Source organism: Anolis carolinensis, chromosome 3 (genome assembly GCF_035594765.1).
Source record: "Anolis carolinensis isolate JA03-04 chromosome 3, rAnoCar3.1.pri, whole genome shotgun sequence".
Lineage (NCBI taxonomy): Eukaryota > Metazoa > Chordata > Lepidosauria > Squamata > Dactyloidae > Anolis > Anolis carolinensis.
The window spans coordinates 186,636,640-186,663,132 of record NC_085843.1 but is presented as its reverse complement, the minus strand read 5'-3'; the positions used below and the strand labels follow the sequence as shown (position 1 = coordinate 186,663,132).

The 26,493-nt window shown below is 38.7% G+C and overlaps 1 protein-coding gene across 7 annotated transcripts in view; it reads left to right on the top strand.

The window, feature by feature from the left end:
* The window catches only part of pax2 (paired box 2), a 143,794-nt gene that overhangs the window by 36,466 nt on the left and 80,835 nt on the right, over window positions 1–26,493 (top strand). For all 7 annotated transcript variants that reach the window (XM_062975903.1, XM_062975900.1, XM_062975902.1 and 4 more), the window contains one exon: window positions 22,784–22,869. In XM_062975903.1, coding sequence (XP_062831973.1) covers window positions 22,784–22,869 — 86 coding nt within the window. The remainder of the gene's footprint in view (window positions 1–22,783; window positions 22,870–26,493) is intronic.

Below are 26,493 nucleotides of genomic sequence, written 5' to 3'. Positions count from 1 at the left end.
CATAAACATCTACATAAACTTCATGATCAACCATTGTATGGTACGGTTATGTATATAGAAGTAGCTCAAAGACAGGAGGTGCCGTGATTTGGGGCTCAGAGGAATGTTTCCAGCCCTTCCAAGACTTGAGAGATCTACACTGCACCACTACAGCCACTATATGGGGAAGTGACATTTTGTTTCTTTCAATTGTTTGCAGGGCCATGTTTGGTGTTTTTCTGTCATTTGGGGCTGGCAAGATAATTTTGAAGCAGTTTTAATAGTAATAGCCATAATAGTAATAGAAATAATACTTTTATTTCTTACTTGCCTCTCCTTGTGACTCGACATGAGTTACAACATAGCTAAGACACATAATCATCATACACATTATATAAAATACAAACATTAAAATGTATTTCTGCAAAATACATATATTAAAATACACAGAACAAGGATTAAAATATAGTGAGCACTAGACACGAGTTTGAAATTCATGATTAAAAGTGACTGGATAGGCCTTCCTGAAGAGATAGGTCTTCAGATGTCTTCAGCTCATTCAGCTGTCGGATCTCTTCCAGCAGGTCGCTCCACAGTCTTGGGGTTTAGTAGGAATGTCTTTTGCCAAAATTTTGTTCATGGCCTGTTGAGAATTTTGTAGGGGCTTACAGGTAACTGGATGACTCCAAAGGGCACACAGCACCACAAAAGACCACAAAGTCCCTAGGCTGCAGGATTACAACTTTTTCTTTACTATAGCATATTCTCCTTAGAGGTCTCCTTCATCTCATTCTTTATTTTAAGATCACTCAAATCGTGTTAGAGAAACTAAGAGGTCTTAAAGGGAAGAATGAAATTTCCCCAGTACAAAATTATTTTATGGGCATGATATTCCACAGTGATTATTTAGAATAGCCTGCCTCTTTTAATGTTTCTAGTTGGGTTGCCACTGCGCTCTCTTTAACATACGTCATCCCCAGAACACAGTTCCATGCCTTTGCTAGCCAGAGCTGATCATATCTCACTGGTGCTTTGCATTTCACCATGTTTGCATTATGCACAATATATTTATGTTCTGCTTTGAAAACAAGCACTCCAATTTTACCGTCTTGGCTTTGAGCATGACTAGGAGTGTTTTTAGTGTGCAATTATCTCCAGCGTCATTATTTCCTTCTGTATCCATTCGGCCTCTGTGCTCATGCATTATTTCTATTGTGTCTTCATTGGACACTCAAAAACAATTTCACCTTTATTCATATCAGTTGCTGGACTGGACACTCCCAAATGTCCTCTGGATTTAGACTTTTAGGCATATATTTGTTTTGTTTTATTCTGGCATAAATTTCACACATATAATTTCACATGCTATCACAAGTGCAATAATTGAGATACATCTGTGTAAGTCTGTAGCAGTAAAACAATAAGCAAGCAAAACACTATAGAACTTAAAAGTATTGTTGTGGCAGATGCTTTTGTGGACTCGAACTCACTGAATCAGACAGCTGATGTGCATCTGATGGTGGATCTAGTCCTAGGACAGCAAATGCTGTGACAAAACCTGGTTTTCTACCTTGGATTTTGTGAGTTCGGGATCCTTTCTAATACCATTGAAAATTCCACTGCATTTAACACACAGTTCTTATAGTACAGTCCACAAGCAGAGTACATAACCTCATTTTTGGACCACACACACACACACAAGGCATTGGGATACATTACCCTGATTTCAGGGTTGTTGTGTGTTTTCGGGCAGTACCTGATTACCCTGATTTCTTGGGAAATTTTTTGACCCCTCTGTTTTTGGTTGATTCCTTTCTTCCTCAGTTCTAGTAGAGTGAATTTAGGGACATCTTTACAACTGCTCAACTGACAATGTTATAGAAAGTCTACCTTATAAGTCTTATTCTTTTCCAAATGCAGAAAATTATAACTCTACAGGATAACAGAGCCCTGTTCTGCTGTATGAAAATTAAGGCATCCCGAAACTTTGTTAGTTTGAGCTAAGCAGTTTGAAGCCATAGGAAAAATAGGTTTGTTCTATTTTTTTTTAGGGGGAAAACTTTAAAAAAAATCCTGAAGAATATATTAATACCTTTATAGACTGAAAGTTGCATGATTACATTCAGAACATAAAAATGTATCATATCTCTAGTACGATTCAAATATACAATTTTGTTTGACATAAAATTATCATGTTTGGTATATTAAAAGTACAGTTTATTTAGACAACAATTACAAATTCAATTTCCTTTTCATAATGTTTAATTTTTATTGCTAATGGAGCTACAAGATCCAGATCTCTAAGGAACCAGTTGGATTTGCTATTTTTTTTAGAACAAGGTAAAAAAAACCAAATGTAATGTCTTATCTAGTTGTCTGTAGTGTCAAGAAGAAATAAAGTATTCACCCCCATAAAATTAGTTGAGAAAAGACAACCAAGATGAGGAATCTCAATAATTAAATATTGCACACTACCTCTTATAAAAGTCATCTTCGGAAGGAAAGACTTGGGTGGGGGGGAGCAGAAAAAATACCCTGGCATCTACATTTCTAGTTTTGACATATACTACTATTGTACTTCAGAACATTATCTGTCAAATTCAGTCTGATAAACATTATATTCCAGACATCAGATACAAAGTCATCAATAACATTCAAGATTCCCTAAAAGTGAATTTGTCCTTGCTGTTGATGTTTTATTGTGATTTACACATTCAGTTCACAATATGTGAAGTTCAGGAGTAGTGCCCCATGCAAACAGATTATACATGGTAGGATTCCCCACAGTCGTGTGTAGAGTGGTTGCAAGAGAATGATGAAGAGCAACCATTATGTGAGTAAAAAGTAGGGTATGTACATGGTTTTGCCAAACAGGCAGGTTGTGTGCCCTAAAAAGCCACCCAAGAGTGTTACAGTCTCTGTCACAAGTTCTCAAAATATTCAAAGTAAATTTGTTTCATGACCTATGGCTGCTTAGGAAGGCAACTGCAGCATTTTATGTGATAAATGTTAACTGTGCATTAATCGCATTAAAAAGGACTCTATAAACTTTTCATTTCTAATTAAATTCCAACCACCAATTCTGCTGAAGAAGGCACACTCTGAGCTTTTGTTTATGTGGAAAATTAAAATGCAAATACAACAGAATTTATTTCCATAACCAGAAAGATATGCTGGGATCCTCTATTTAACAGCTTCCAATTATTTAAAAGCCAGCCCCTTTCCCCCTTTTTCTTCTATTAGGTTTTCTTTAAATGTCCCTACACTTAAGTGGAAGGTCAGTAGCAAGAGAGGCATGGAAAGGGCATTCTTTGGCCTTCATGGTAAAATTTTGAGTGTGCCAAACACAAAACAGATTATTAAGAGTGAATATGTACCAGGAACCCCGGTGGCGAAGTGTGTTAAAGCACTGAGCTGATGAACTTGCAGACCAAAAGGTCCCAGGTTCAAATCCCGGGAGCGGAGTGAGCGCCCGCTATTAGCTCCAGCTTCTGCCAACCTAGCAGTTCGAAAACATGCCAATGTAAGTAGATCAATAGGTACCACTCTGGCGGGAAGGTAACGGCTCTCCATGCAGTCATGCCGGCCACATGACCTTGGAGGTGTCTACGGACAACGCCGGCTCTTCGGCTTAGAAATGGAGATAAGCACCAACCCCCAGAGTCAGACATGACTGGACTTAACATCAGGGGAAACCTTTACCTTTATCTTTACCTTTACCTATGTACCAGGAAAAGAAAGAGGAGCGAAGTAGAATTGAGATAGTCTGAGTAGTTGTTTCTAACTTCTGATGCCACCAAAATCACACTTTCAGAACATTGCACAGATCTTCAAGAAGGAGGATATTTTTTCAAACTATAACCCAGTTCTATCAACAAGCTTCTATAAGAGCTTGTGATTGTGGACTGCTTGGATTGAATGATTCTTCACAAATGTTTCTAATGTTTCTTTCATTTGAAACTGGGAGAATTTGACTTCAAGAATGTTAGGACCAAGCTGACATGACATTGACTGCCATGTTTGTTTATCATATGCCTGCCATGTTCCCATAAATTCAGGCAGGTCAAGTAAAGCTTTATTTAAAACATCAAGATGACTGTTTGGGTGAGCTTGCCAAACCCTTTGATTCTCCCCCACTTCACTTCTGTACAGTTGACTACCATAGTCACTTTCTCTCCTCAACTTTGTTCTAATGCCAAATGTGTGTCAGATCAAGGCCCCTTCCACACAGCTGAATAAAATCCCACATCTGCTTTGAACCGGAATATATGGCAGTGTGGACTCAGAAATTCCAGTTCAAAGCAGATATTGTGGGATTTTCTGCCTTGATATTCTGGATTACATGGCTGTGTGGAAGGGCCTCAAGAGAAATGTTATTGAGACAACAATGAAATGGGAGAGAAGGAGAGACGCTTTGTTCTTGTTCATGTTTGATTTTCTTCCATCTATTGCTTTATATGGGAATAGGATAGATGTGAGCAAATCACTCCGGCTTTATCAGAGGATTGGATTAGAGTAGCCTTGGGATCTCTTCCAACTGTATGAATCTATGTTAGGATTTTGTTGCTAAGCTTTGGTAGATGTCCAAATCCAGCAAGTGTAGTCCCTGTGAAGGATCACCTTTCCACATGCATGTACTTGTTGCAAAATGATCATATCTAGAAATCTAGGTATGCATACAGAACACCATGCATGAATTTATGCACCGTTCTGAGGTTCATAATGATAAGCAATTAATCATTAATTCGTCTCCACATAGGTCATTCTTCTCTGGCTTTAATGTATGGTCTTTCCGAAACATCTATGCAATATTTGGTTGCTCACATGGCATTACATGCATGAGGGGGAAAACTACACAACACAAAGGCTGTGAATTTAGTTGTTGTTGTTGTCCCTCACTTTTCCTCTAGAATTAGGAAGCAAAGCAGGTCACAACTTAAAAGGCAATACATTTAAAAATATACAAAAGGTAAATATTAAAAATAGAATTTAATTATTTCCATAATTAAATAATTCAATTACAATACATTTATTAAACAGATTTTAAAGCCTCTAAAAAGCCTTTTAATTGAATACTTTGAAAGTATTCAACTAAAACAATGCAACCTTCCCTAGCCCATTTTTAAAAACCTGCCTGAATAAAAAAGGTTTTAGGCTGCAGTCAGAAGCACAATAAGTAGATTCTGGCCTTCCTGGGATAAGAGTTCCAGAGACCAGGAGCAGCCACTAAGGCCCTTTCTATACATCATCATTATATCCCAGGATTTGATCCCAGATTATCTACTTATCCCAGATTATCTGGAGACTCATATAATCCAGTTTAAAGCAGATAATCTGGAATCAGATCCTGGGATATAAGGCAGTGTAGAAGGGGCCTTAGAAAGACCTCTCTTGCATCCACACCAACTTTGTTCATTATGGTGGTGGGACTGAGAGAAGGACCTCTCCTGAGGATCTCAGGGCCTGGACGTGTTTATTCTGCAATTAAGAGCAAATCATTTATTATATCTGCTTCAAATTTGTAAGTGTGTGGAATCAGGAAAAAAATAATACAGTGATGGCTCTCTCTTTATGTAAATAGGTCACTTTTAAGTATGGATTTCCATATAATCAAGGGAGATAGTGTGAGTTACAACGACAGAGTGTTACAGTTCCTTGAACAAATGGACATCCTGAAATAAAATTATCTTACCCATAGATACATGAAAAAGCAAGTGAACTCTCTGTGCTGACAAAGAGGCTATCACAAAACCCTTGCATCATTATTCAATATACCAGAGCCCTGGGACTCTCTGCTAAGTCAATGTACAAGACATGAAATTACAAAATACATAGTGATAGGATCAATGTAACTGGCACACATGTGCAACAACCCCATACAGCAATGCTAGGAAGGACAAAGCTATCAAAATATATTTCACAGCATAAAGTAATAGTACAGGTTTGTTGAGGAATCCCAAAACAATAACTCACAAAACATGGGATAAGCTGCCTTTATTTGATTGGAAAGTAATCTAAGTCAGGATGAAATATCAAGAGGACTGATGATTGTGGGAATTTGAATTGGGCAGTTCCTTAACATCTGTATTCAGGCAAGAGCTGCTGTTATTTCACTACATAGCAAAGTGACTGATGCGCATTGGCACATAAAGTCAGAAGAGACCACAAGGGCCATTCAGTCCAACCCCCTACCATACTGGAACACACAATCAAAGTACTCTTGATAGATGGCCCTCTAGCCTTTGTTTAAACACCTTCAGACAAGTAAACTCCACTAAATTCCAAAGCAGCACATCCCTCTGATGAAACTATCAAGACATTATTCCTAATGTTTAGGTGGAATGTGTTTTCCTGCAGTTTGAATCCATTGCTGCATGTTCTAGTCTGCAGAGCAGCAAAAAAACAATTGTGCCCCCTCCTCAATATGGCATCCTTTGAAATATTTAAACATGGCTGTATTACGTCTCAACCTTTTCTTCTCGAAGCTGAACATACCTAGCTCTCTTAGTTGCTCCTCATAGGGCTTGGTTTCTTCTCTGGACAAATTCCAGCTTATCATAATTCCTCTTGAATTGTGGTGCCCAGAACTGGACACAGTATTCCAGGTGAGGACTGACCAAAGCAGAATAGAGTGGCACTATTACTTCCCTTGATCTACAACCTCATCAGACGGGGTGAATTTAGACTCCTAGGCCCATCTAAAGGATGGAGCCCCACGTTGGACATCACACGACATTGTGTGACTTCCAGCAGATGTGAAAGTGAAAACATCTCTAGATGCTTTCCACCCAACATGGAAGGCTCCCCATTGTTGTGCTGGCTGCAATGGCCTTCCTGGAGCATCAACACTTTCCCCATGTCATGAGGAAAGTGTCATCAAGAGGGAGCTGCTTACAGGGCAGTTGACTCATGTTCAACTTGTGGCCTAGACTCCAAAATTCCTTTCGCATGTACTGTTTTCAAACCAAATTACCCCCCCCCCTTCCCATATCTATGCATTTCATTTTTATTGTCTACTTTACACTTTTCAAGATGTTGAATAGTACTGAGTCCAGGACAGAATCCTGTGACACCCCATTGGTCACTTTTCCCTTAGGATAAGGAGGAGCCATTGGTAAGAGCCCTTTGGGTTCGGCCAGTTAACTAGTTCCCAATTCACATAACAGTAGAACTATCTAGCCCTCATTTTACTAGTTTTTTGCCAGAATATAATGGACCACCTTGTTGAAGCCCTTTCTGCAATCAAGATATGCTACCTCCACAACATTCTCTTCCTCTACCAAGCTTGTAATTATAAAAAAGAGAGATGAGATTAGTCTTGCATGACTTGTTTTTGAGAAACCTCTGTTCACTATTAGTGAGTATGTCATTCTTTTCTAAGTGCTTACGGATTGTCTGTTTAATGTGTTGTCGAAGGCTTTCATGGCTGGGATCACAGGGTTGTTGTATGTCTTTCGGGCTGTGTGGCCATGTTCCAGAAGTCAGGAGAGAATACTTCTGGAACATGGCCACACAGCTCGAAAGACATACAACAACCCTGTCTGTGTAATGATCTGCTCTAGGATCTTTCCTAGTATTGATGTACGATTGACTGGGCGGTTATTGTTTGGGTCCTCTTTTTCCTCTTTCTGAAGATGGGAACATCATTTCCCCATCTCTAGTCTGCTGTAACTTCTGTTCTCCAGGAATTCCGAAAGATGATTCATAGAAGTTTTGAAATTACTTCTGGCAGTTTTATTAATACCCTTGGATGTAATTCATCTGGCCCTGGAGACTTGAATTCATTTAGAGTGGTCAGATATTTCTGCATTCTTTACCTACTCTGTGATGCATTTCCCCTACTGCATCCTCTGCGCCTTTATCCCCAAGCTCAGCACTGTTAACCTTTGGGCAGAAGACTGAAGCAAATAAGGTGTTGAGTAGTTCTGTCTTTTCTCTGTCTCTTGGCAGCATTTTGCATTCACCTGGATACAGTGGTCCTATCACATCCTTGTTCTTCCTTTTGTTACAGACATAACAAAAAGCCCTTTTTATTGTTTTTAATCTCTCTAGCAAACCCAAGTTCATTCTGTGCTTTGGCTTTTCTAACTTGCTGCATATGCTGGCTATTCATTTTAATTCTTCTTTGGTGATTTCTCCCCCTTTCTACTTCTTGTACATGTCCCTTTGAAATCTTAGCTCATTTGGAAGTTTTTTAGACATTCACACCTCCTATTTTGCTTCTTCATGGAAATTGTTGAAATTGTGCCTTAAATTTCAAAGACTCCCATCCTTCATGAACTGCTTCCTCTTTTAGTATTCCTGACCATGCGATTATATTCAGTTTTGCCCTAATCAGCTTTCTTAAATTCAAGAATGTGTATCTGACTATGCTTGACATTCCATTTCCACTGTAAAACAAACTCCAGAAGAACCCGGTCACTCCCACCTAAAGAAGCCACCACTTACAGTTCATCAATGTGGTCTTAAATAGCTGATCTACTTTCTGAGCCATGAAGTTATCTGCGAGGCAAGTGAGAAATTTGTTGGACCTGATATATTCTGCAGAGTTTGTCTTCAAACAAATATCAGGATAGTTGAAACCTCCTATTTCTGAATGTCATCTATTCCAGGAAGACTTATAGGCATGCAGTAGACCCTCCAGTGACATCCCTGTTGTTTCTTTCTGCCTTAATTGTTACCAAGATACCCTTGACTTGGATTCCAGAATTTACATCATGGATTTCATCACAGGTGTAAAATCCTGTATAAAATCCTCCTCCTTTCCCATGTGGTCTGTTTCTCAAAAATAGGTCATATACCTCTATTACTACATTCAGACCACGAGACCCATCCCACCAAGTTTCAGTGATACCAATTATATCCTATTTGTTTTATTAAAAGTTTTAATTCTATATTATGGTTGTGCATCAGAACACTGGTTAGGACTGCTACTATGCATTGATAGACTCCAGTGTACATTGGGACACACTTGCTAGTGTCCATTATGCATCAACACAATTCAATAACAGGTCTTCTCAGACTCTCTGCTATATAGTTAAGTGTACATCAAATTACGTAAGTGCATTGCAATAGAGGATTTTGGTCTTTCTTTTTAATATATAAAATGTGCTAATACTGTTCTTTCCATCAGTCTCAAAACAGCCCTATGGATTTGGCCATTATGGTTTCCATAGGAGAACTTTTCAGGACAGAAAAATTATTCAAGGCAACTTGACTTTCTTCTTATGGTGCCTTCACTACTTGGGCTTATTTTCTTGAATAGGCTCTGTGCAAGCCCTGTAGAAACAGAGTATAATGGATAAGATATGCATATGATATTCTTATGAGAGCTTTTCTCCCTTGTGTTTCTTAATTTCATATTGCTGAAATGCCATGCCTGTTTGATGGGTCTATAAGGAAACTAGATAGATATATCAGAATTAGTCATAGACCTGGTTACAATTCCAAACTCTTGTGATGATAGTGCCTTAAATATTATAAAATGGAACTTTTGAAATTTCTCCAAAAAGCAAGTTCATTTTAGACTGCTCCTTGCATGTGGTGTATGGGCAGCTGTCACTTCCTCAAACCTGGCTTTTTATTTCCAAAAATTTCCATAATTTCTTTTGTTACGGGCAACACATTTTTGAATAAGAATCGATTTTGTTGCCCCCAAAGAACATTCTCACAACTGGACACAGACTTCCCAGTTGCAGCTCTTGTTGCTTCCAGCAGTAATGTAAACATTATGAACTTGAAATATCTTTATTTTGTTTTGCATACTTGAAGAAAATGCTCCATGCTGTATTTGAAAAAAAAAAAAGCCTGATTCTGCATGGTTGACTTCTATATCTCCATGTAGCTGCTTAGAAAATTATACATGGGATCTGCCCAATTTATTTATGCACCATCATTTTATTTGAACCCAGGTGAGTTTTACTGAAATGAGTGGTTGATGGGAAGCCTCACAATTGAGTTCTTTTCCAACCTGTGAAGAATAACCTGTCAGGACTGACCCCCAGTGGTATGAGACTGCAGCTATATCATTCACCAACCCGGGCTCAATAAAAACAAATGGAAAGGAATATCTATTGTCCTGGATTTCAAATCTAAGATAGAGCTAGATTTTCAAGCTTTTGACCTCAGTGTGAATAAGAGACGGCAGGAAGGGGAAGAACTGAATGTGTGGATGCTTTTGGTGTATTCAGGAATCCCCCTTCCCCTCTGAAATGCTTCTGTTTGTTGTGCCATTAAAAAACCTCCAGGTCTTCATGCTTGGTGTTCAGTGAGTATTGATTCAGTCTGCAAGCAATTTTAATATTTCTTCAGGGACTTTCCAGCAACAGCACAAGTCATTAATTCATCCTCCCAAATTGCTTATTCAATAGCATGAACATGGCTCCTGAATAAAGTCTTAGAATTTATGTGACTCGTATGAGTCAGGAGGTCAAGCAACTGTTATGGAGTGAAGTTAAAAATCCAAATAAAATATTGACACTTTTTTTGAGGAGTGGGGGGGGGGGGGAGTAGATGGAAGGAAGCAAAGGTATTTAAAACAGGGGTTTGCTACCATGCCCCCAGGATAACAAAAGGAAAGAGATGGAAGACAAGTTGGAGTATGAAAAATCAATGGGACATATGGCTCCTTCACTTAGTATTTCATAATTCTTCCTTCCATACACAACATACTGCACATGCATCGAAATAAAGAGATATGCCTTCCAATTGGTATGTTATTAAAGGTATAGAACCATATGCAGAAATACAGCATCTGTGTTTTTATGTTGTTTACAAGAAAAAAAGTGGATCCCTGGAAATATATTGTTAGAATTAATCATAAATAGCTTTCTTTGTACTCTGTGGTCTTAATATGCCCTCTTTTACAAAACAACATTGGTGGGTTTCTTTTTTTTATGCCACAAAGTAGTCAGGAATTTGTGTGATCTATTAAAAAAGGTAAAGGTTTTCCCCTGACGTTAAGTCCAGTCATGACCGACTCTGCGGGTTGGTGCTCATCTCCTTTTCTAAGCCGAAGAGCTGGCGTTGTCTGTAGACACCTCCAAGGTCATGTGGCCAGCATGACTGCATGGAGCGCCGCTACCTTCCCGCCGAAGTGGTACCTATTGATCTACTCACATTTGCATGTTTTCGAATTGCTAGGTTGGCAGGAGCTGGGGCTGACAGCGGGCGCTCATTCCGCTCCCGGGATTTGAACCTGTCACCTTTTGGTCCGTAAGTTCAGCAGCCCAGCGCTTTAACGCACTGTGCCACTAGGGGCACAGTGATCCATTAATAAATTGTTATTCAGACTAGCCCCATCTATACCGCTAATGCGATTGAACATGGGATAAGTCACTTAGGGTCCAGAACATCAAGGCAGAAAATCCTACAATTTCTGCTTTGAACTGGGCTATCTGAGTCCACACTGCCATATATTCCAGTTCAAAGCAGAAAATGTGGGATTTTATTCAGCTGTGTGGAAGGTGCCTTAATTGACTTGACCCTGAGGCAAAAAAAAAAAAAAAAACATGGGAAAGGTTCAAGTGCTGCAGCAAGATCCAAACCTTTCCTGGTGTTGGGACATGGGGACTGCCATCCTGGGTCCAAATATGCAATCCAGGATTGCATCCCTAGCCATCTTGCACTTCCTAGGCTTAGCTAGCCTGGAAAACTGGAATGGCAGTGCCTTTCTGCTTCCCAAAACCTCCATGCCAAAATGACTGAAAATCCTCCTTTATCAAAGCTTCCTACTCTGTACTTCCTGCTTCTTTGTCATTCAGGGAGTAAAGCAGCGTGGGGGAGGGGGTGCACTCTTCCCAAGCTTCTTTGCTTCCCGAATGACAACAAACCAGGAAGTAACAAGCAGATAGCACCCATAAAGAAGAGATTTTCTGTTGTTGGGGGGTGGGCAGAGGCTCAGGAGGTGTGGAAAACCAAGCCCACACTGAACTGGGTCATGGACTGTTGGGTCATTGTTCCACTGTGGAGGCAACTTAGGATAGTCTTGTGTGACCTCAATGCAGCATTTTTCACGCCAATTCCAAGTCACATTATGTACCTGGGTGGAAGGGCTCACAGAGGCAATAAACAATGAAACAAAAATAGGTGTCAAAGCAAGTTTGTAAACTTCCCCAATTCCATCAAACGTAACCCATTCACATTTTCTGAAAGTCTCCACCTCAATCCTTCTCTGTCAAATTTTTGTGATGAGTTGGGGATGTTGCTATTACTAATCGCCTTTAACAGAGAGTACCATAAATAAGGTTCAGGTTTAGCTTTTTGGTTACTGACTGCAGAGCTTCCTTTGGGTCAACGAGATGAGCGTTTGTAGGTCTCAATAACTTTGGCTCATTCCCAAGCTTGAGGAACGTTCTGTGCTATGTCTAGCATGCGATTTCTGGGATGGCACAGTTCTACAGTGCTGTAAGAACTGGTTTAGATCCTTCCGATGTCTAGGATGTGAATGTAAAATAGGTGAAATTAAAGTATGCACAAACAAACTCACTCATGCTGGATTTTAAAAAAAATGGGTTTGGCTCAGAGCAAAGCAAGATTGTCATTTTACTGTCTCCCATGCTTGGTATTTCACCATTTCCATTGCTGAGAAATGTGTTCGATCAAAAATGAGCTTCCTTGGCTTTTCATGTGGTTAGTCCGTTTTCTTCATACCTGCAGTATACACAGATGTTGTTCTATTAAAATGATGACTAAAAATAAGCAGTTTCCCCTCACATTCCTGGTGACTTTGTTTCTGCCATACATTGCTGATTGTATTCTTGCTTATACATCTTCATAGGATCCAATAACTGTTACTGTGCATAGTACAGAGTATTCCTGCTTCTCCCATTCTGCACTCCTGCTTCATTCCAACTAGGATCTGAAAACTTCTTGACCTTGTTGTATTTCTTCTTCTAGCCGTGCTTGAACAGTTGGGGAGAGAATTTTTGCTGAAGTTTCAGACTATCTGAGGCCTCATACACTGCCATATAACAGTTTCTGAATCCAGATTATTTGCTTTGAACTGGATTAAATGACAACGTAGGTTCATATAATCCAGTTCAAAGCAAATAATCTGATTTCAGAAACTGGAGTATATAGCTGTATAGATCCACCCTGAAACATCTGCAGCCAAGAATAGGGAAGAGCCAATGGATAATGCCCCATTCATATTATCTCTTGTCCCTGTATATACAGTTGGTCATGATGGTTCTGTGTGCCAAGTGTGATCCAGGTCCATCGTTGGTGAGGTTCACAGTTTCTCTGGTTGTGGCTGAACTACAACTCTCAGAAATCGAGACCCATTCCTCCCAAATCTCTCCAGTATTCAAATTTGGGCATATCAGGCATGCATGCATCGTCGTATCAGTTCACAGTGCTCTCTGGATGTAGGTGAACTTCAACTTCCCCAAAGCAAGGTGCATTTCCCCCAAAGCCCTCCAGTACTTTTGTTGGTCATGGGGGTTTTGTGTGTCAATCTTTTGTGCGATTCAGAGTGCCCTTTGATTGCAGGTGAACTTTAAATCCCAGTTCCTACAACTCCCAAATGTGAAGGACAATTCCCCCAAAACCCACTAATATTCAAATTTGGGCATATAGTCCATTGCTGGTGGGGGTCACGGTGCTCTGTCTTGATTCAGGGTGAACTACAATTTCCATCATGTCGAGACAGTCCCCCAAACCCTTCCAGTATATTCAGTTGCTGATCAATTCTGCTCTGTTTGCTGTGTGCCGTAGAAAAGAGTAGGAAAGGGTTATGGGAGAGGCAGTGGGCAGGATCATGCAAATTCCACACCAATGGAGAGACTTAAGAAACACTGGTATGTCTGTGGTGGAGGAAACACATAAAATCTAGGATGAAATTATCCCCATATGAAAGCATTCACTTGGGTGGGGGGAGTCTTGTGTTTGTGGAGGACACTGGCAGGGGTTGTACATGTTCACTGTGCTCGCTATAACCTGTAATGCCATTATAGGGAGGGCCATTGGTGTGTAGTGTGAGCTATAGCTATTTGTGAAAGTGGGAGACTGTGCGAGTGGACACCCCAGTCACATACACACATACATATTTTCACTTTTGTTATGTGTATAGATTGTGTCATTTGAAGGGCCTCTATATGGCATTTTCCATGATTTGGAATATATTTATGCATTACTCATAATGATTCATGAATTATATATCTGCACTAGCCAACATATAAGAATTAAAGGATTTGTGCCTATAGCAGGGAGTAGTGTGTATTGGGAAGAACATGCCACGCATAATATTCTTGAAATAGCATAGGCCTCATGTTTTATTGCATGCAATCTAATAAAGGCAGTAAAGGACAGCTTAATGCTCAGGGATCCAGTTTCTATCAGTCTGCCTGCTGAAATCATGTATGTGCTATGCTGCTGCCTGCTCCCCTTGAGAAGGGCTGGACCAAATTATACCCCTGAGGCCTGTAAGTGAACTTCTGCCTATAGAGGGGCTCAACATTGGTAGGCAGATTCTTATTAATTTTATCTACTTGCTGGTACATTTGTAGAAAACAATGAAAATGCAGAACAAATTGTATTTAAATAACCACAACCAGCTATAGCAGGTAGTGATGTGAAATCACTGGCAAACCAATATTTTTATTTATTTATTTATTTATTTATTACATTTATATCCCGCCCTTCTCACCCAAAGGGACTCAGGGCAGCTTACAACAGTGGCAACAATTAGATGCCCATACAAACCAATATAAAACAGCACATAAAACAGTTAAAACTATTAAAATACATTATGTATTAAAAATTACATTTCAAACATAAAATCAGATCCGTTCTTCCTTGTCCAATACATGAAATGTTACAAAACGGAATAAATAAAACCCCACAACATGCCAAACAAAGGGAAAAATAAGACTATAAAAACAAATGCAAAGAAGCCTATAACATTTCCCAGCACATCCACCCCTTCATATGTTACTTTAAAAGCCAAGTCTGTGGAGATATATCAGAAAATACAGGATCACGCACATAATAATCTCAAAAGAAAGTACAAACCATATATATCTCTGGTGCAAGTCTGGTATGAGGGCAGTTTGAAATATTATGTAGGAAAAGTGCAAGTAAAAGGAAGCATGATAGAGATGTATAAAACCATGTATCTCTCCAATACCCCAAGGTCATCCGCTGAAACTGAACAGTGTGAGATTTAAGACAGATAAATGTGTACAGCATAGTTAAAAGGTGGAATTCACTGTCACAAGATGTAGTGTTAATTGTTATTTTGGAAGGTTTGGAAGGGGATTAGAAACATTCATGGAGGATAAGCACATCAATGGCTGCTACTGAGGATGGCTATATATGTTATCTTTCATATCAGAGACAGTATGCTTCTATGTATTAGTTGCTGGAAAGTACATGATAGGGGCTGCGGTCACACTTACGTTTTGTTAGTGGACTTCCCATAGACAGTTGTCTGGCTATTGTTTAAACAGAATCTTGGACTAAATAGATAGACCATCATTTAAATTCAGCATGGTTCTTGAGTTCCTACATCAGCCCAAATTTTGAGGAATTGGAAAAAATGGGTGATAAAATATTTTTAAAACTAAATTACCAAAATTATACTGTATTTCTGGAAAGCCACAGAGAGATTTAGGGCCCTTCCAGACAGGCACAAAACCCATGATGGGTTCCGAATTATCCTGAGATTCCCAAATGACACCTCAGTATAATCTGGATTAATCCAGAGTAAACCTGGGGCCCTTACACACAGGCCTTTATCCCAGAATATCAAGGCAGAAAATCCCACAATATCTGCTTTGAACTGGGTTATCCGAGTCCACACTCAGATAATGTGGGACTTTCTGCCTTGATATTCTGGGATATAGGACTGTGTGGAAGGGCCCCTAAGTTTCCAGGTTTATCTAGATTTTAAAAAACGCCTGCTAAGATCCAAACCTTTCAATAAGGTCTGGATCTTTGCAGGTGTTGGGCCTATGGGGATTGACTCTTGGGATAGTTTTCCATGATCCTGAGGGCCAATTTCCATTGCCATCCTGTTTCTTCGGGCTTTAAGAGCCCAAGGGAGCAGGGCAGTACTCCCATCCTCCCCTCTCAGCCCCCTGTTTCCCTTCAAACTTACCAGACAGGCCTACAAACAGAAGCAGGCCTATTCAACGGAGCATCTATCACATCATTTTGATCAACCTGGGAGGGTATCTAACCACCCCGTCATCAAAATCCCAGGATTTGGGCCTGCTGTCTGGTTTAAATCCTAGGAGGAATTGGGATTTTAATTACTGTATATACTCGAGTATAAGCCTAGTTTTTCAGCCCTTTTTTTAAGACTGAAAAAGCCCCCCTCAGCTTATACTCAGGTGAGGGTACTGGTTGGCTTATATTTGGGTCAGCTTATACTCGAGAATATATGGTACATTTATTATTTTTCTCTATTATTATTGGTATTATTATTTTTATTTATTTATTTATTTATTTACAGTATTTATATTCCGCCCTTCTCACCCCGAAGGGGACTCAGGGCGGATCACATTATGTACATATAGGGCAAACATTAAATGCCCATATACACATGGAACCAAGACAGAGACAGACGCAGAGGCAATTTAACCTTCTCCTGAGGGGATGTTCGATTCTGGCCACAGGGGGGAGCAGCTGCTTCATCATCCACTCTGATGGCACTTCCTCACTTCCTCATTCCAACGTTGTAAATTAGTTAAACTTGCCTCCCCACTTTTATAAGTGGTACCTTATTTCCTACTTGATAGATGCAACTATCTTTCGGGTTGCTAGGTCAGCAACGGGCAGGGGCTATATTTTATTTTTAATTGACGGGTGCTCACCCCGCCACGGGCTGGCCTCGAACTCATGACCTCATGGTCAGAGTGATTTATTGCAGCAGCTGTTTACCAGCCTGCGCCACAGCCCGGCCCCTATTATTACATTTATTATTTTTCTCTATTATTGTTGCTACTATTACATTTATTTTACTCTATTATATTATTATTATTATTATTATTATTATTATTATTATTATTATATTAATACATTTATTATTTCACTCTGATATTATTATTATTATTATTATTGCATTTATTATTTTACTCTATTTATTATTACTTGTATTATTTTCCTGTATTTATTATTATTATTACATGTATTATTTTACTCTATTATTATTAAAAGGATACATAAGCACATTTACATTGAAGAAGATGAGAATAATGATTTGATCAGAGTTGGACAGTCTTATCTTAAATTTGAGCTTGATGTAAATATTCAAAAACATTTAACCTACTGATGCCTCAATTAATTATTGGTATCTATTTTTATTTCTGAAATTTACCACCCTCGGCTTATACTGGAGTCAATGTTTCCCCAGTTTTTTGTGGTAAAATTAGGTGCCTCGGCTTATATTCGGGTCAGCTTATACTCGAGTATATACGGTACTAGTTCCTCTCGGCGTTTTGGCCTGTCTCGAAGGGCCCATAGTTCTCAATCTTGTCTCTGTAGGTTAGCCTTCTCTCCTCTTTGCTGGCTGCCTCTTTACTGGGATGGGAGGACAAGGAATGGGCTGCCTTTTGTTGAGTCCGGCAGCATTTGATGTCTCACTAGCAGTAGTGTAGTACATTTTCCCCTGTCCTGCACTCTTTTGTGGTCACAATGGAAATAGAGCCTAAATCTTTATTTAAATAAACATATAAAAACTGCCTCGCAACAATCTGGCCATAGGTCTATCCAGTTTGTCACATCTTCTCAACAAAATACAGTAGAGTCTCGCTTATCCAACGTAAATGGGCCGGCAAAACGTTGGATAAGCGAATATGTTGGATAATAAGGAGAGATTAAGGAAAAGCCTATTAAACATCAAATTAGGTTTTGATTTTACAAGTTAAGTACCAAAACATCATGTTATACAACAAATTTGACAGAAAAAGTAGTTCAATACGCAGTAATGCTATGTAGTAATTACTGTATTTACGAATTTAGCACCAAAATCTCACGATATATTGAAAACATTGACTACAAAAATGCATTGGATAATCTAGAACGTTGGATAAGCGAGTGTTGGATAAGTTAGACTCTACTGTACCTATGGAAGCTCATAGAGTGTGATAGGGATGGTGGAGACTCTTTTGTTTATTCTCATCCATGGTTATGTTGATATTCTTGCTTTCAAATAGAAAAAAAGGAATGGCTGTGTGTTCAGGCACTGAAAAGAAGCCATAAGCTTAGTTTATGTCTCGTGGCAGCCCAGCAGGAATAAAAGCCAAATGAGGTTACCTCTGTTGCTTAGCGGGGTGACCACAGCACGCATAGGCCCTGCTGTGTTGCTGATACCAGGAAATCTTTTTAATTATGTGTCACCTAAGATTGCCAATAAGATCTCAGTCCGCCATCATTATAATGAGTACATTACTATGTAGCAGAACAAGATACAGTGTGTTGGTTTAATGCAGAACCCCTCGGGCAGATTTTGGAGGGATGGACTGATGAATAGATACATTTATACTATGTATACATACATTATATCACTCTATTGATTTTTGAAAAGTTCCAGGTCTGCCAAGCTGTAATGAGATTTTTGAACTTTGGGCTGTGATCAATGAAAGGAATATTATTGGCCTGCAGAATTGATATAACCCTTCTCCCTGGATTGCTCTGCTCTCCGGCTGCCCCTGCCCCCCCACGGATAGGATTCCATCAGACACTTAGCCTCTTTCAGAGTGTCGTCAGGCTAAAAGGAATCTAATAGTGACACAGGACTTGTACATAGCTCTCCGGCACTATTGCTTTCCTGTCACAAATAATTTATAGCTTTCTATTTCCATCCCTTTGCCTGCACCCCATCATTGCTTCCTGGGGCTACTGCAGTGGAGGGGGTATGAGTATGGGGGTAGGATCAATATATTCACACAAGCAAACTTCAGGGTACTTTGTGGGAGCAAGGAAGGAACAGTTGTAATGTGTGCCCCCTTTTCTTACTTTCAAGTGTAGGATAGCTCTAGAACTTATTTCCTTCAGGATAGGCATCAAAACAAATTATGTAGAGCCCTGTAACTAAACTGCAAGCCCCAGTTAAAAGTCCATCTATCTTTCTATCTGTCCTTCTATTTCCAGTGACAACCATGTAGGTGCCTCTGGATCACTGATATCATCACTACATATCTAAAGGCTCTCCCTGGCCCCATCTACACTGCCATGCAATACAGTTTGATACTGCATTATATCATCAGTGTAAAGTTATATAATGCAGTTTCAAATCACCTTCAATAATAATAATAATAATAATAATAATAATAATAATAATAATAATAATATCTGCACGCATCATCCGAAAATACATCACACAGTCCTAGACACTTGGGAAGTGTTCGACTTGTGATTTTTTGATACGAAATCCAGCATATCTATCTTGTTTGCTGTGTTATAATAAAATAATAATAATAATAAACACAGCAAATGAGATATATATACAAAATCCAGCATATATATCTCGCTTGCTTGTCATACTATGTCTTTACGTCAATAAAATAATAATAATAATAATAATAATAATAATAATAATAATAATAATAGGAGCCCCTGGTGGCCCAGTAGATTAAACCCTTGTGCCGGCAGGACTGATGACTTGAAGGTTGGGTTGCTGACCTGAAAGTAGCTAGTTCAAATCCAACCTGGGAAGAGTGTGAATGAGCTCCCTCTATCAGCTCCAGCTCCATGCAGGGAGATGAGAGAAGCCTCCCACAAGGATGGTAAAAACATCAAAACATCTGGGCGTCTCCAGGCAATGTCTTTGCAGACAGCCAATTCTCTCACACCAGAAGCGACTTTCAGTTTCTCAAGTCACTCCTAAAAACAACAACAATTTTATTTATATTCCGCTCTATCTCCCCAAGGGGACTCAGAGCAGATTACAACATACACAGATAGCCAAACATTCAATGCCTTTAATACAGTGGAATTACAATGACATACAAATACATACATACAAATACACAGAACAATAGTAAAGGCTTCTCCTTTCATCTCCGGCTTTCTGGAGGTGGCCATGGGGAGATGCTCTTGTTCCATTTCCAAGCCAAGGAGCCTGTTGTCTCTTGATACCTCCTGGTCATGTTGCCAGCATGGCTGCATGGGCGCCTTTATTACCTTTCCGCTGAAGTGGTATCTATTGATCTACTCACATTTGCATGTTTTCGAATTGCTAGGTTGGCAGGAGCTAGGGCTAACAGCAGGAGCTCTCCCCAATCCGTGGCTTTGAACTGCCAACCTTTAGGTCAGTAGATTCAACAGTTCAATGGTTTAACTCATTGTGCCACCGCTGCCCCTTATATATAACATCCTCAGGTATGAATGACTTATTAGCAATACTTTAAAATATTTAAGTATTACTAAATAAAATGTCGATACTTGAGAAACTATGTTTAGACTTGCCCAGTTGTTGCCCAGTCTCGCATCTTATATTCTAAGTGAGCATGATGGGATAAGCTCTGCCTAGTTTGAAAATGTACTTTCTTGTGCATGTCTTGGATTTATGTTATTACTACATTTTTTTAAAAAGACATTTGAGTCCTTCAAGAACTTTCAGGTTAATGCCTCTTGGGCCTATAGATTTCTTTGTTATTCATTCTCCATTTAATTTTAAAATAGCATCCCTTCTCTTTTCGGTTGGTACATATATTTTGGTGCTTTCCTCAAACACTGTGTTGCAGACATTCGTCTTTCTTATGAAACAAATAATCTGTTTAGTCTCTTTGTTGTCTTCCAATGTTTATTAACTGACCCAAAACGCCTATATGTTTGGTTTCTTGCTTTTCGTGTTCTGAAACAACATTTTATTGTTGTTAACAGTCTTATTATTTATAGTGGTTTAAAATTCCTTCAGGGAGCTTGAAATCATATGGCTCCCTTGAATCTGCCTCATCTCAATATGAAATTCACTGAAAGTGCATTACTATTTCTGCATAGTTTTCTATTTATTAAATAACAATGTGCACCGCTTCTAAGGTGGTTTGTCCTCCTTACAACAGAATTTGGGCCTCATTCAAAAGTAAAATCTCTCTTATTAGTTTCATGGTTAAGTGTACATTAGAGGCAGAATGTATCATTGTAATGCTTATTTATTATTTATTCAGGTTAAAGGCGAGTTTCTCATCACCCAATTAGGGTGAGAATAGTTTAAAATAGCCCTTATTTTAACACTGTTTGCTTTGGGCACTTCTGATTTTTCTAAATATCTCTAGATCAGCATCAAAGTGTTGCATAGTATACAAGAATCAGACATTTTTACCGTATTATGTGGGCTGTTAGGAATAGTGGAAGGAAGTTTGCCCCTGCCTGATGTAAACAGATGAGTTTCATTTATTCATTCTAATTTATTATGGAAACTTGGTAAGATGCTTAGGTTTTAAATGTAATTTTAATACAAATACATTGTATTAAAATACAGTTAATTAAAATATAGTTAAATACAGTTAAAAATAAAAATTGTTTTTATTTTTATATGTGTGTGTGTATGTCTTGTTTTTAAATTCTATTGTGTCATGTCATTGTCAGTTGCCTTGAGTCTCCAGGGGGAAGAAGGTGGGATAAAAATAATGTAAATACATACATACATACATAAATGAATGATGAAGAAAAAATAAGTGTAACTAAAATGGGAAAGCTAAGAGTGGCACAATATATTCTGGATGTTTCCCCAAGGCTGTAAAAGAAGAGGTAAAATGAGGATTCAGAAAAATTCAGCCAAGAAAAAGGAAAAGAATATAATAGCACAGTAAATGCTCCTCTGTGTTCAAGAAATGATATTGTGTCCACTTGTAATAATGCCCTTCCTTTTCTCCTTTGTAAGAAGGGAAATGTAGTTCTGGATGGTTATGCATTTTAATTCACAGTTATTTTAATTTGCGTTTTATTGAGTATTCTATCTAAACTAGAGAGGGTTTTATGCTGTTTCATATATATTATTGATTTTATGTAAATTGACACTGCTATGTGTCATATGTATTTCAATGTATTTTGTGTACTCTTGCACTACTACATACTTTGTAAGCCGCCCTGAGTCCCTTTTGGGAGATGGTGGCAAGATATAAACAAAGTTTTTATTATTATTATTATTATTATTATTATTATTATTATTATTATTATTATTAGTATGACACAGCAAACAAGATAGATATGCTGGATTTCGTTTCACAAAATCACAAGTCGAACACTTCCCAAGTGTCTAGGACTGTGTGATATATTTTCGGATGTTGCGCGCAGATTATTATTATTTATGGCAGTAAGTGCAGGTTGACTTTCCCCTCATCCAAAATGCTTGAGACCAGAAGTGTTTTGTATTTTGTATTTTTAAATGTTTTGGAATATCTGTATTGGCATATACATACATAATAAGATGTCATTGAGACGTGTCCCAGGTCTAAACACAAATTCATTTATATTTTATGTACACTTTATATACACAGCCTGGAAGCAATGTTACATAGTTTGAAAATGATTTTGTGCATAAAACAAAGTTTGTATACATTGAACAAGCATAAAATAAAGATGCCACTGTCTTAGCCACTCATGTAGACAATTTTGCATTTTGGTATATTTTGGATTTCTAGATAAAAAGTAAATTTATTCTCTTGATAAAGAGAAGGGTTTAATATATATGGAGATACAAACCCCAACACAAATCTATTGACCTCCTCATCCTCTACATTATATATCCAATAGTTGCAAATCCTCCATCCATAAAATGTGATTTTTAATTTGCAGAGTCCATCATATGGGATCAGACTAATGTGTTTTGTTGTTATTGTTATTACTGTTATGACAGGATCATCAGAACCAAAGTGCAGCAGCCTTTCCACCCAACACCAGATGGGAGTGGAACCGGAGTGAGTGCACCTGGACATACTATCGGTAAGAAGAAATTTGAGATAGTGCAGCATGAGAGGAAAAGTTGTGAATCTGAATGATATAAAGTTGAATACACTGAAACAGAAGGACAATATAAGCTGAGATAAACCAGCTTGCAGGCATGCACCTTAAATGCCAAATGGGATGGAGGTTTTGCCCATAGTCAATATTTATCCTGCAACTGCATGTGTTTTGTGTTTCTCTGTCTGTTTATTGTTCTGAGCCTTGGTGCATCATTAGCACAGACTTTTAGCCTTGTAGGGATATTGGTACAGTACATGGGCATACAAAAATGTGTGTGGTTATACAGGGACATTTTACAAAAATTAATTCATTTCTACTGAAACACTGCACAAAACTTTATTGATTCTACCTGGTGCTGTCCGCATGCACACATATACAATGCACCCCCCTAGTGACACCACTGATTCACTTGAAGGAGAATATTTTGAATGTTATCTACAGTAGAGATAAGAAACAAGTCTCAAATAGAATTTTTGATCTGCGAATCTGATTGCATGGAAACACATCTTAAAAACTGTGCTCGTCCTACCTTAGAACAATAGTGGCTCCATTAGCATGGCTTCCTATCGAATATAATACTTATATGGTCAGCATAGACTAATATAATGCAGTTAAACTGCATGATATGAGTTTACACTGACCATATAATGTAGTTTCAAAGTGCATTATATGGCAGTATAGATGGAGACTTAGACATTCAGCTGACATTTTCATTTAAAAAGAAGCAACAAACATACTCCTAGTAGACAGGGAAAGGAAGAACCTCCAGATAGTTAAATTGGACTAGCCAGTTTTGCAGAGTTTAGGAAGGATTTCACAGACATACTAACCCCCTCCCCCCGAATAGCACTTCTATTTTTTTTTGTATATTCTAATTTTTTAATAGACTGTGGAGCTTTTTGCTGATGTTGACAAAACAAGGTGCGAAGGTGGATCCTTTAGAACAGGATCACAACACTGATTACTTCCAGAAGTATGATTCCCCATCAGTGTCTTTTGCCAAAAATGAGAAGTGAAGAAGTAGCATACTTTATTAAGAAGAAGAAAACTGGTGTCCTCCTGCAGGGATACAGCAGCAGTAGATGTCTATTTGAACAACTTTTGATCAACGAGGGTTTGATGAAGGGTTTGGAATCAACTCTGGTGGCTACTTGATTCATAGGTTAATTCTAGGTCTGGGTTAATGCAGTCAGAGCCGGCCCTAGGTATTTTTCAAGTGTAGGCAAACAGAATTTTGCCTCCCCCCCCCCCCCCGAAACCAATCACTGAAAAATAAAAGCATTGGATAAGAGAAAATGTTGTATAATAAGGAGGGATTAAGGAAAAGCCTATTAAACATCAAATTACATTAAGATTTTACAAATTAAGCACCAAAACATCATGTTTTACAACAAATCAACAGAAAATGCAGTCTCGACTGCGCCCCCGTATGTTTTGCTCCCGAAGCGACCGCTTAATTCACCTCATTGTTGGACTGGCTCTGAATGCAGTCTTGAACCATGTTAACAAAAGTTGCAATTTGCTCTGAGTTTCCCTGAGAATCTGGAGCAAACTACAAGTTTGGATTCATAGAAACAATTGAGAAGGAATCATCCATAAGTTTGTACATAAACATCCTGCAACCCCCCTCGTGTTCTTGTAGCAAATCAATGCTCCAACCCATAATAACCCTCACTACCTGTGCACCCCTAGAGAGGTTGGAAGTGCCTTCTGTTGATCTCGTGGACAGAGGTCATTGCTTGTAAGAGAGAGTGCTCTCCACATATCAATGTCCTTGAGCTCCATGTAAAATCTTTTCATTCTTTGAATATTTTCTTCAACAACAGAACTGCTGCTTTCTACATGAACAGGTAGACACCCTACTCCATCTTGTAATTAAGCTGTTGGTTTGGTATATAATAATAATAATAATAATAATAGTAATAATAATAATAATAATAATAATAATCTTCAAAGACTCTGGCAGAAACCAGTGCAGGTGGTCCCAGTGGTGATCGGCAGATTGGGTGCCGTGCCAAAAGATCTCAGCCGGCATTTGGAAACAATAGACATTGACAAAATCACGATTTGCCAACTGCAAAAGGCCACCGTACTGGGATCTGCACGTATCATCCGAAAATACATCACATAGTCCTAGACACTTGGGAAGTGTTCGACTTGTGATTTTGTGATACGAAATCCAGCATATCTATCTTGTTTGTTGTGTCATAATAAAATAATAATAATAATAATATATTTATACCCCGCACCTATTTCGCTGAGTGGACAGGGCGGTTATTTCATATATCTCATGAAATGACTGGTGGCCATCATTGCTCAAGGTTTGGAGTGATGTCAGCTGAGGCGAAGGATGATTAGAGAAGAGAGGAAGAAAAGAAGGAGCAAATCCTTCTCTCCCTGCTTCCTTCTTCCATGTTACTCTTGCACCTAGCCAATGTCACTCCAGGCAGCGAGCAACAACCACCAGACATTTTGGACCTGGTTAACTGCTACGATGGAACAGGAAAGCAACAATGAAGGTAGCTGTCCAAGTGCGGCACTGCTGGATGTTCAGGACTCATTTCTGGCTCCACAGTGGCCGGGGTATGGGGTATGGGGGGTTTGGCAATAAGGACTTATTCCCTCCTCTGCAGTGTCTCAGGAGCTGATCTAGGGTTTGTTGCAGTGGATTGGCCCTAGGATGAAATGTCCCTATAGAACTGTTCCTAGAGGAGGCATTACCCCGGTGTGTGAGACAAGACCTCTTTTATAGCATGCCAAAAAGATAGCAGCACAAAGAAATCCAGCAGCTTCAAGAGATGAAGATATTAGTTCAAGTAAGTGGTATAAATCCCAACATGTTTTACGCAATTAGCTCTTCATCAGGGAACTGTCAGAAAAAGAATTAACGCACACCTCTGTAACCACTGTAGGAATCTCAGTAGGTCAGTGGCTCATTTGGGAGTGAGTCATCTAAGAAATTGTAATAGATATGGACTATTTCTTTTTCTGTCACTTCCTTGATAAAGACCTAATTGCTCTTTTTAGACACAGGGATTTATATCATTTGGATTAATACAATTGTCTCCTGCATCTGCTGGATTTCGGTTTCTATCTTTGAAAATTAGGTCCCTGTGTCTTTCCACCTTGTCTCTTTTTGTTAGCACTTTGCCCTTAGACTTGTATGCATTATTACTAAATATATTTTTTTTAGGTTTGAAAAAAGTTTACTACTTAATTAATCAAGAACATGTGTAATCATTTAAAAAAAATTAAAATTACACATAATAGTAATCAGCACTAGATGTATCTGATTTATGAAATTAAGTTTCACAAATCAAATATAAATTAATTTCTTAATCAAATTAATTAGTTAGTAGTCCTAATAGGAAAGGGAAATAATGAGATGCAGGTGGCCTCCAATGAGGTTGTAACCCTGTCAATGCAGTTGGAACAGTAGGACTGCTAGTTTCCTGTTACCACAACAAGGGAAATTAAGCTAAATTTTAGTACATGCTTAAGAATATATATGGCAACTATTCCTATGTATATACATGCATATGCATTTCTTTTGAGACTGACTGGAGCCAATAATAGCAATATTAATACAATTCCGAACAGCTA